Source organism: Oreochromis aureus, linkage group 9 (assembly GCF_013358895.1).
Source record: "Oreochromis aureus strain Israel breed Guangdong linkage group 9, ZZ_aureus, whole genome shotgun sequence".
NCBI classification, from domain to species: domain Eukaryota; kingdom Metazoa; phylum Chordata; class Actinopteri; order Cichliformes; family Cichlidae; genus Oreochromis; species Oreochromis aureus.
In genome coordinates this window covers 14,949,362-14,961,907 of record NC_052950.1, presented here as the reverse complement: position 1 = coordinate 14,961,907, position 12,546 = coordinate 14,949,362, and the positions used below count along the sequence as shown (strand labels likewise).

At 38.7% G+C, this 12,546-nt stretch overlaps 1 protein-coding gene across 1 annotated transcript in view; it reads right to left on the bottom strand.

The window, feature by feature from the left end:
• cntnap2a (contactin associated protein 2a) overlaps positions 1–12,546 on the bottom strand; it is a 359,863-nt gene that overhangs the window by 220,920 nt on the left and 126,397 nt on the right. The window contains exon 2 of the mRNA XM_039617641.1: positions 1,630–1,740. Within this exon, the coding sequence (XP_039473575.1) occupies positions 1,630–1,740 (111 nt within the window). The remainder of the gene's footprint in view (positions 1–1,629; positions 1,741–12,546) is intronic.

The window sequence follows — 12,546 nt, the reverse complement described above, 5'->3', positions numbered from 1 at the left end:
TGCCGAGGCAGGCCGTGTGTGAATATTAATGGACCCAAAATGCAGACTGCTTCAGTTGTGAGCGAGCTTTATTAACAAAAGGAAAACCAACGAGAACGAGGAGGAGGAAAACCAAACCCTAAGAATAAACTAAACTGGGAAAAGCTACACAAAAACTAACCTAAAACCTTGAGGTGAGAAACGTAGATGCAGGGAGAATACACCAGGACATGACGGGGAGCAACACAGACGAACCAGCAATCACTAAGACAAAAGACACGACTAAAATACACTCAGAGAACACAGGGAGATACACACAGGTGGGGGACACAGCTGGGAGAGATTAACCTGACAAGACAAGGGAGGCAAACTGAAAACACTCACATCAGACGCAGACCTTCACAATAAAACGGGAAACACATACACACAAAGACACAGACTAGGAAACGCGGACTTAACACAGGAGTAGACGGCAGAACAGAACAACACTAAACAGTAGGAAGAACAGAACCAAAATGACACTAATAGAAAACACAAAACGCTGGGTCAAAAGGACCCAGGATCATGACAGTTATTTTAAATTTCTCCGTTTTTCTTTATTTTAATTAAACACCTTATTTATTTGTAACCAGGTTAAAACTGTTATTTTTTTTAAATATTAAAAACATTAAAATCCATGTTGAAATGTAAATGAAATAATAATGGTTAAAGTATTTAGAAAATTTTTTTTTTGTTACACAAAACAACACAAACAACCACTTCGGTGGACCAAAATTGCACATCCAAAAATGGTAAGTATATTTCACAAAGTATCTAAATGCACACTTTAGCTATTTTCATTCAAGTATTACTTAAGCTTTTACAAAAATCAACTGAATATATACACTTTTTCCATTACATGCTCCCCAAGGACCGCTATCCTCCAGGAGAGGAAAGGAAAATGTGTTAGCGGAAAGAATGCTAAACTGTATTTTTACCATCCTTTCCTTATCCTTTTGACAAATTGTTTTTCATTTATTTCATTGTTTCCTTCCCTATTTCCTTAATCGGTTGTTGGTGGGTGTCATTACAGGAGCCGCAGTCCTGTAGTTTTGTAGAAATAATTCTATTGGTATGATTAAACATACTAGATTACCTTGCCTTTATATGTCAGCGTTGTTGCTTCAGCTGTAGTGCGGCTATATTAGATGGGAAAGTATGAATTATTAATTGTATAAACACGGAGGGGCGTAATTGTCTGTCCCTATCTGTCTTTGCTGTGGACTGATGTGGAAATGAGCTTCAGTCTGAGTCACTGAGATAATGATTGAAGTCAAGAGAGGGAGAGAATGAGAGGAGAAGAAATATAAAGAAGTAGAAAGAAAGAAAAGAGAAAAAGAGGAGGAAGGTGGTGAGAGCAGCTGTGCAGCACTGAGAAGTGTGTCACTCGATGAAGGCTTGAACATTTATCTCACAGTGTGTCATCTCTAAAATCATTCATAAGGCTGTATGTACACGTACCTGAATTAGGTATTTACTTTTATCTCTGTCTACACTGCATGTAAGCAGAGCCCTCCAACAGAATGCATATATGTGTGAGTACATGGACATCTGTGGGCTTGTCCGTGTGTGTGTGTCCGCATGCGCGTATGTCTGTGTATGTTTGTATACCTCCTCTCCTGTTGAGCTTGGCATATCCAGGTGCATATCCACTGGAGAAGACAGACGAGCTGGTAAAGGCTGTGTGAGGCAGAGGAGAGGCAAGAGCCTCATCACACTTTTCTGTAGAGAGAAAGAACACATATAAGGACAGAAGGAGTGAGAAACAGAAGAGGACGTTGGAAGAAAATGGAGAATATGATAAAGAGCTGTGTTTTTTTGCTTTGCATACACACTTTTTCACACATAGAAAATACATTAAGTAGTTGTTGGTCATTTTAAATCCTATTTAAGTGTAATTCTATGAGAAAATCTCAACTTAGTCAAACCAATTTGGCAAATTCACGAACACATTGCAAAAATATCCACCTTAACAGGCAATCTGGCCTGGTAACTAAATGCAGATGCATAGCTGATTTAAAAAAAAAATCCAATCAAAACAGAGGAGAAATACAAGTGGCTAAACTAAATTCCCTGAGCTTAAACCCTACACACATTTATTCTGCATTTGTTCACTTCTGAAATTTGAAGTACGAAGTAGGCATTTATGATGAAACTTGGAAACAGAGTTTTATTTAAAGAAATATAAAGAAGAAGACGATATACATTTCAACTTCTTTCATTTAAGTTGAAGTTTCATTGGGGTTGCTGTGAAGAAAATTATCTCAAAGACCACCACGACAGTGCTCCTCATAACCTCACTTTCAAGCTAACTGCTAGTGCTCCCAAGAGAAAACAAAGAACGTGACGACAGAGGAATACATATGAAACACACAAACACAGCAGAAATCAAAGGGAAGAAATACTGAATATTCCTCACATGCACACAGTGATTAAGTCTCTTCCCTTTCTTTTCTCTCAATCCGCCCCTTTCACTCTCTCATCCGCACAAACACACTCACCTCTTCCAGTACATTAGGTTCCACGCAGAGAGAAATTGTGAATGGTCTGTCAGGTCAGGTAGGCACAGTCAATAGCTCTCTGTCATGTCCCACTATGTGTGTGTGGACAGAGTCTGAGTATGTATGAGGGAGAGTCAAATTTAGAAAAGAGTGTTGTTTCTCCTTCTGTGAATGTGCATAGACAGATCGTGCATGTGTGTGTGTACAGTAGACTACATCTGGTGAAAGTCTCAAAGAGTTTGTGTTACAGGTGGGCTCATAGAGAACGGAAAATATCTAATCGTGACAATGTGTGTGGGTGTGTCCGTGTGTATGCTTGTATGTGAGTGTGCATTTCTCTTCGGAAAGCCTCCCTCGTGGTCTGAAAGAGCTCCACATTTTTCTCCTTTTGCTGCCTGCTTTGGCAGGTGGCTATGCACAGAGACATCAAGGTTCTCCTTTATAAAAAGTAATGACATTTCTGGCACATTCATGTCACCCTGGAATATTAGCAAAGTCCACTTGCAACTGTCAGGCGGCTGACTCAGCATCATAGAATGGGAGAGAAGGGCAACAACGTGGTTTCAGGTAGCGGGATTTAAAAAGCCTGTTCGCATGCTGTGTGAGGAGGTAGGATTCTTTTAAAATGACTTAGGTGAGCCAGTGTCACCAGTTGCAACCCATGCCAGAACAGCTAGTGATGTGTTCCTGCTTATCTCCTTTTGCAGCTGTTCCACAGGTGCAGCTCTCGTGCAGCAGCATCTGGTCATGAAATTACAAGAAATCTTTGGGTCATGCTCAAGAGTCTCCAAATTTATTCTTGCACCCTAATTAATGATAATAGGATCCTCTGTCACACATACAAATGCACACGAGAGCTCCTTCAGGGCTATGGGCAAATGTTTTGCATCCATACATCCAACCGTTGGTGCAGTGATTGACACAAAGGCACAAACACTTGCGCTTAGATGCAGTCATACACTTGATGATTCTTCATTTTCATTCACACACTTGGGAACGCAACAGCTTTACTGCAGCTTCCGTCTAATGAGTGTTTCTATAGGTTTGTTGGCAAAGACTTGCTCTAGCTGCACATGAACAGGCTTTGTAGGTCACACAAACACACACACATGCATGCACTCACAGAATACATTGAATAAAGGCTGGAAGAGGAGTCAGCAATGGAATGAAGGGAGGAGGCGAGTTAATAGAGAGAAAGTAGATTTTAAAGGAATCAAGGTGGTGAGAAATATAGTGAATTTCTTCAGTGCCTTTGCTTATTTCCTTAGGGCTCTCTAAACTCTCTTCTGGGGAAAAACCACTATACATGTACAGATTTTAGAGATCAGAAGATAGAAACTAAAAAAATAAATAAAATAAATGAAAAAGGTGGAAAGTCAACCTGTACCAAGGCCAATGTTCTATTTCACAGTTTTAAAGAAAGTAACATGATTCAACATGAGATTCTTTTCCTCCTCTGTGCTCCACCTCTCCAACAGTTTGGTAGTATTTGAGTAACCTTGCAGAAAACAGAAAAAAAATACAGAAAATGGTAATGATTGCATACTTCCACAATGGCTTGTCTTGGCTGAAGAATGATGGTTCTAATATACAGCACTAATAATATAATAGTAGCTATTAACAACTCTGACCAGTAATGTGGAAATATCTTAAAATATGTGAAAACGAACTCAGATGAAAATGTGCTTTGCCTCTGAAAGCAGAACCCTGAATATACGCAGCCATCACAAAGATCTATGAAACGAAACTTTAACTGTCTTTAATTTTGATAATGGCAAGACCTCCTGAGGCAAAATTGGTGGCTATGTTTACAAAGTGATTGATTAGACTTAAACGCAATTTGACCTCATAAGCTGCACTCACTGTTTTCGCTATTACAGTACACTGCACCACATTTCCATTAAATCAGCTAAACATAAAAATTAGCATCTGTTTATTTGGGTCCTCAGTAAAGCTGCCAAATTCTTATTTTCCTTGCATCTCTATGTGTGCAGTTTATTTCTGGTGGTTGCTGTTGCTGTTGTTGCTGATTCCCAAGTCCAAAGGTATCCCCTGCCATGTGCATTACTCATGTATGTATTCACCCCTTATGTCTGCTGGCTTCATAACATTCCACAGGCACTGATTCTACTCGCAGTTGAAATTTTATAGCATGCTGTTTTGATTCACAAGGGGACCGGTGATAACTACAGCAACAATCATTTTAATATTGCATGTTAAGATAAAAATTTGTTTGTGGTTGATGGAATTGCAGTAGCATTTTTCTTCTTTTTTATACTGAAAGATGTACAATGGCTCATTCAAATGCAGACAAGGTTAGAATCTCTGTAGCTTTCCTTCAGTGAAACTCCAGTGCTTCGGTATTGATTGACTATTTTATTGCGGTGCTGAATATTTTAAGAAACCCAGAGTATATCTTTAACACACAGAATGAGCCAGTAAATCAACTAATGGTTTTGTTCATCATTTATTATTATTATTACCTCCTCCAGGGCGGTTTTTGATAGCATTTGTGTGTGTGTGAATATCATTCTGTCTGTAAACACAATAGCTCAAAAACTTTTGAATAAATTCTGATAAAACTTTGTAGGGGTGTAGAGCGGGGTCGTGTTAACAATCCATCTTATATCCACCAGTCTAAAAAGTCAAGTCTGACCTCTCCTTCATGGTCAACAGATTGATCTGAAGTTTAGTAATGCTAATATAAATGCTATATAGAGCTGTCTATAACTGTGTTTCTTACTGCCATTGTTTGTATTGAAAACATTATACAATAAAGCAGTAAAACACTGAAAACAGTATAAACAGTATTGATCGCATTATAGTTTGCATTACATTTAACCTCTAACTTTACTTTTGTATTTCACATCTGCCTTTCTTTCAAGCTGAACCAAAAATGTGTCAGCTTTAAAGCTAGAAGGCATGGTTAAGAGAAAGAGAATGAGCTGCCTAGTTAGTTAAATATATACTGCATAATACGCCCAAGTTATTCTTATTCTGTTATTTGCAAATCAATATTATCCATGGCCTACTCCTACATAATGTTTGTGTAATTAAAGTAAGCATCTAGCATGCTACACTTATGTGATTTTTACTGCACTAAAAACTTTTTAAAGTCTATATAAAAAGGGCAAAGCAAACAAAGTAAATAAAGCTAGCAGAGGGAGCTGCCATGGTGGAGGTTTGCATTGTGTAGGCTTATATAATATTTTGCATTAAGAATTAGCATTGTTTATGCCAAATATTTCCATCGTTTGAGTGTCAAATACTGCTGCTTTTTCAAAGCTATGTCTTAAGGGTAAGTGCAAGGTGTCCTCTGGAGACTTGATGCACTGGTTGCTTCAACATTAACAGCTGAGAAGCAGTCCTCTTTCGAAGAGCGACAATGAAGAAAGAGGGCTGTCAGTGAGATGGTGATCTTAGCCAGAAGTCTGTCAAGAAAGACCTCTTGGGCAACTCGTGTCTCGTTGGGAAGCTTTGGATTTTGCCCTCAGTTTTGCTTCGTTTTTACAGTTCGGGTTTCTTTTTACTTGCCATTTAGTCAGGTTGAAAAACCAAAAATGCTACATTAACCCTGTACATTGAAAAATTACACTTAGGTTACGCAGTGCAATTGAATGTGGTGTCAAGAGGTCCCAACCAAGCCTTTATATGTGGTGAGGTGGTGCATCAATGCCCCAACAGCAAAGGATACCCTACGTGTATTTATGAAATGCCAGCTGACAAAACCACAGTCGGTGACATTATATGAATGAGGATGGGCTCATTCATGTTGATGGGGGGGCAACAAAGAACCAAGGACATAGCAGTGAAAAGGAAATGAAAAGTTTCTGCTCTTGTAATAAAGCCAATATACAGTGGCATATTTGAGAGGAACACTAAAGCCCTGTCTGAGGCTTTAGTGCTCTACATAATGCTGCATTTCGTCCATATGTGACTTGTGTGGAAAGAAGCCAGTAAATATACTTTGTCCTTATCTAAACTAAGTGTGTCTTTTTCGTCTTTTTTTATTGTTGTTACTTGACAAAAAAAGCACAGTAATGATGGGAGACTGCATGTATCTGATTCGATCATTCATAATAAATCCACTGTATATGTGAACTTGTTTGAAATGCCAACACCAGCACTAGCTGTATCAGGAAACCTTGATATCGTACAAATTGTTTGAACTTGAAATAAATAGAGAATTTAGGTTATGCCGTAGCTGTGAAATTACTGGCAATAAATCTTGCATTGTCTCTTTTCTCATTTTTCAGAGTCCTTAAGGATTGCAGCTGTAAAAACAACAGTAATGCCCTGATTTATTGTTTTGCAATGATTAAATCACAGCACAGGGTTATACACAGGTAAATTGTACGGTATGTGTGTGAGAAAGGGCAGCTTCTGTGTTTTCCTTGCAACTAATTAAACTTTGAAAGAGATCTAGACTCATACCCATCAATTATTTACTGATATACCTCAAAGGAAGCAGCTGCTGCACACATAATGTAGCCTTACGATATACAGGAAAATAGATAGGAAGCATAGTGGGAAATTAAATAGACTAAACGATATAAATTACACACTGGATGGATAATGTGTGACATCCTAAAATAGGTTACTATAAGACCAATGCCTGGTTAGTGAAAATGTGTTGTTAAAAAAACACCATTGATGAACACAGACCACATGGTTATATGTTCAGAACTCAATAGAGAGGTCATAGCCACTGATATTTGCCTGGGTCTCAAGTGCATAGCAGGGCTCTGTATGTTCAGGTGCTTTAGGGGAAGCAAATGACTACAATATCCAAGTGCAAATGTCAGCCTGTTCCTCTGTGCAAGAGGAAGAGATAGTTTTATGCATGATAGAATGATAAGAGAGGCGAAACAGATAGGGACAGTGTGGGGGAGTAAAAAGAGAGATAGATAACATGAAGACAGGACATGAGGAAGAAAAAATGGCTACATACCAAAGCCTTCTTAGTGACATTTCCAGTTAAGTAAATAACTAGGATGAAGAAAAACAGCTACCAAGAGATGTGTCAGCTGGCTGCTACCAGTTGGGACCAAAGCCATAGACAGACAGTGTTTGGCCAGCCTGTTCAAAGGCCTTTTCACTGCCACATCTTTGGAGCTAAAGGGAGTTGGACACTAGTCCAGCATAATCCAACAGGGGTAAAATTCATGACAGCCTAAAGATTAGCTGGAATAGAATCACAAATCGTAGAAGCCAAAAGACTTAATTTTGGCACTGAGACAGCTGCCATGATGTAACTCTTTGACTAAGTGTTGTACCTGCCACATTGGCCATTTAGGCAAAAGGTCTTGAAAGAAACAGTTCACGAGTACTTAGCACAAAGACTTAACAGTGCATGCTGAAATTCACCTGATAAAACAAAGGAAAAATGGAGCTGAAAAGGCCTGCCAGTTTCACCTTTTGCATGTGTTTTAACAATGGGGTCAGTAAATCAGTCAACCGGTGAAGAACATTCAGTGTTCTTTAGACCGCTGAGCAGACTGTTAAAAACACTACAGAAAACTCTGCTATCTTTATTTAATGACTGTGAAACCATTGTGTGTGGAGTTTTGCTACTGTGCTGTCAAGTCTGCCCTCTCAACAACACTGAATACTGAAGTTTGGGGACCTGGGGGCTTTTTGTGGACCCATGTCATGAACACAGTGGAAGCTGTCAAAAGTGCCAACAGCTGCATGGAGATGCAGTCTGACTCTCCAAAGTGCCAGTGACTGTGAGAGCCTCTGTCTGTGCAAGCCTTTGTCCTCCGGTTTGGCTGGGAGCAGAAGGGGTCTCTGCTTTCTCTTTTCCATTTTTTTTTCAAATTCATATTTCAATTTAATGAAGTATCTCTGGACTGGAGGCAGTGGCCTTAAATGAAATAAGACTGTAGAAGACTGCTTTAGGGAGCTAATTTCTGTTGTAATGTTTATAAATTCATATAGGCCATCTTACCAATTCTTGCCGAGTACACCCAATATCTGTCTTGGAGAAGCTGCCCTCCTCATTGAGCTAATGGGCTGAGCTGATTCAAAAATAGTAGAAGCTTGGTATGCATAGACTCCATCTACTCCGTGTCCATGTACTGAGAGATCCCAGCAGGGTGTTGAAGGAAGGGTGTTTTCTAATTTTCTGGGAAAATAATACTGTTTCACTTGATTGCCTACAGAAATATTTCTGTAAACTTACGATTAACAGCAGATAATATTAGATTTCTAGTGTAACTAAACACAAGTTGGTCTTAACCAACTTTATTTATAACTGGTTTAACACACTGGGTAGGAGGTGACCCATATGCCATAAGGCTAATGCAGAGGCCCGAGTCTGAATATGCCCTGAGGCTGTTTACACCATGTCTTCAACTGGTGTTTCTCCCAGCTTTCCAGTCTTCTCTCCACATGCCCTGTTTAAAAAAAAACTCCCCCAAAAATCTAATTATGGTCAAATGTTGCAAATTAAAGCAACTCTGATTCCAAAAGTGTTTTGAAAAATTCTGCCATCACAGAGAAAAAGTTTCACAAACAGTCAAATGGCCACTGACTAATTAGCAAGCAGCTTCAGGTGCATTCTGTCCTGTACACCTGGAATTTCATGACAGCAGGTCCCAAGTGGGCTTCACAAAGAGCTATAGGACAAAAATAAACAGATGTTCTGCAGCATAGAAAAGGCCGTTCTAATTGGGATTACAGATGGCTATTCCGACCGTTTGCCAGTGTCTTCGATGTGAAATAAAATTCCAAGGTTTCACTGAAGACATGTTGGCAGTGATTCCAGTTCCTAATCATTGTGTGACATCTCAAAGTCACATTATTTTAAAAGAAGAAATACTACAATTAAATCAACTTAAAAGAAATAAGAGGTCTTTTCGGCACTTTTTCAATGAGTTTTAGTTCTTCTAGCCTATATGAACACATCACAGTGCATCTAATTTCTATAAGTACCACGTGAATATGCAAAATTTGTATGCAAGCGACAAAAGTTTCAGTACTAGAAGTGTGACATTTGGTATGAATCAATTTCTTTTTATTCAGCATGAGATGTTTGAGTCCAAGAGCAGAGATCAAGAGTTGCATGCAAGTTGGTTTTGCTGTGATACAGAAAGAGGAGGAGTTCCAGCATGGTGAATCTGAACATCGAGAGCCAGGCTCTGGTGTGCTCCTGCCCAATTTAACCCCAGCTGACACAACATTTTCATTCACGATATTCAGATTATATATATGTATATGTAAAAGTTTTGTGATCATTCAGTGTGTATCTGGTTGTGCGTTACACATCCTATATTTCAGTGGATTCACTACAAAGTCTCATTATGCGCCTTTGTGCTCAGGGCCACCACATTCCTGTGGCATGAAATAGCAGATGGCAGTGGAGTGAATAACAATCATCTAGACCTCAGGGTGGGAGCCTATTCACTTTCAGTTCACATGCTACCACAGTGGGAATTAAAATGACCATTTAACTCTCTATGACAAAGTGCTAACTTTTCTAAATATGAAATTTGTTCTTTGAAAAAAAGACAGAAGAAGGGGTTATCGTATTTTTACATAAATTAATTTCTCTCAGGTACAAATTGCTAAATCTCGGTAACTTTCTTTTGCTAAAATACATTTATTGCAAATAAGATGTCAATAAATCTTTTCACTTGAAGAAGACATTTTTTTATGCAGTTTTTCAAAAGAAACCCTCCGTCTCATTGCTTTAATGTGCAGTTTTTCAACTGAGCTCTTGGAAAAAGGTTACTTGCTTTTGTCCAACTTTTTCTCTCATGTAAAGAAATGTTTATACCATACATGTATAATCTGATTCACTTAACCTAGGGCTAGATGCCTATAGTCCTCCCCAGCGTTATTAATTTATGTCCTGTCCACCCTTTTTCTGACTTCCAGCATTTTTTATATGTGACAGGGCGAAAATGTCTTCGCATTGGGAGACAGCTATTTAAAAAAAAAAGAAAAAAAGAGTCTCTGCTCACGCTGCTCATTTGCGCTTTACTCTTTCAGTCCAGCTTATTTCATTTTCAACATTCCCTTCCCTTGCCTTTCCTGACCACACTCCAACTACCAACCACCACCAGCAGGCATGCCAGCACTTTGCTTGAGCTGTTAATCTAATTTTTTTGGTCCAGATTCATTTTTCATGTCTTGGAACCATTACCAAACAATTTTTGTCAACGGATCTAGCACCCTGTGCCAATGTGAGCAGAGACCAAGCGCATAATGAGATGTTTTGGATGAAGCTACCTCACATAAAGACAGACATTTAAACACATGTACACACACGCACATATACCTTTTCATTTTCACATTTGCATCTGTCAACTGAAATCTAACATAACTTTTGAAATGCTGCAAAAAACAAAATCTATTCCAGCGTTTAAACAAATCAGAATGCATCAGAGCATATAACGATAAAACAGAAAATATTTATAAACAACTGATATTATTCTTTGAGTTTGACCAGTGTTGGAATTACCAAAGACCAACATTAATAACAATTAAAACTAAATGAAGAAATTTAAATTCGCAAACTATTCCAAACATCAGCGCATGCTTTATGAAATCTCACGCTGGATGTTTGTGTTGCAACATTTAATCTGAGCAAATACTTTAGAGTATCAAAAGCCACATTTCACCTGTGTGACAATTTGATGAAAAATACTTCACATAACCATTTGCTGGAACAAAAAGTGTATCTCTGTGTCCCGTTTTACATTCCAACTCCTGCCACAAAAAGTCCTGATATCATCTGGCAGCAGTTCCCTCTCCCAATCAAATCTTTGCAGTCAGTTTGTTGTATAAAACATGGGCTCCCTTTTATAGTATGTCCAATAATATTTCGTGGACTTTCTGCAGTCATTCAAGATTCAGTTAGCTCAACCTAGAAAGCTCAATAAGCCTTTGGTGGGTTTGCTGTATAGGTTCATCAATTATTTATTCTACTAATTAAAGGAGTGCTCACAATGACTGATTCTCTGTGTTACCGGTAATCCACAGTGCCTCAAGCTACTTTATGGGAGGTCTGTAGTGACAGGTTACCACCCCCAGCTGGACTCCTCTGATGTTTTTGATGCAGATTTAGGAAAAGGTGTGAAGCAGCAGGGCTGGGGGGGGGTTATTGAGAAAGACCAGCTGTTATATTCCCTAGGAATATAACAGCAAATGTGGGAAAGTAACAGTAAAAGGGCAATAGGAGACAACACTGCAAATATAATAAAAGTCTTTTTATTAATAATTAAACTAAAACAGAAGGTCAAGTCACTGTCACAATCAAAATACAAAGAAAAACATAGTGAAGCAAGTCAAAAGTCACTCAAAAATACACTCCTCTCCACCAAGCAGGAGTAAGCAGCCACAAGCACATAGCTCATGCTGTAAAGAGAATGGCACTGCCTGAGCTTAAATACTTCCTAGCCTAATTGCTCTGTCAAGTCAGCTGCAAGGGGTGGTACCTAAAGCCAGGGAGGGAAAGCAAATACATACCCACACAGCCAAAAAGCACAGTAGGTCTGCTAACACTATAACATCAGACTCGTTTTACTCATTTCCCTTCACTGCTGTGAAAAACAGAGATTCATGCCATTACATGCAGCTACTCATACGTTCTAGCCCCCCTGCTTAAACATGATATAATCAATGGTTCTTGAAGTTGTTACTTGAGTTGTATAAACATGTATTTGCATACCTAAAATACCATTGTTTTTCTGAGTCACATAATACTTCTTTTGAAGACAAATGTTTCTGAAGCAGTCACAGGGATTTTACAACACTGACGAAAAGACGAGCGAAGTAAACTATCATCTTGTGCCCAGTGTGTTACCTGGATGCCACTGAGTCTAACATATGCTGGTCTGTGACGTGTTGAAGTTACAGTTTGTCTGGTCTATTTTGGCACACAGTTGCTATTTCATTTTATGCTTTTGTTTTGCCATTATTTATGTTTTATATGCAGTAATATTTTAGAATTCTCTTACTTCAAATTGACTTTTTATTTGCTGATAGAAGGTGCAACATTTACGAAAAAGAGATGTAAGAA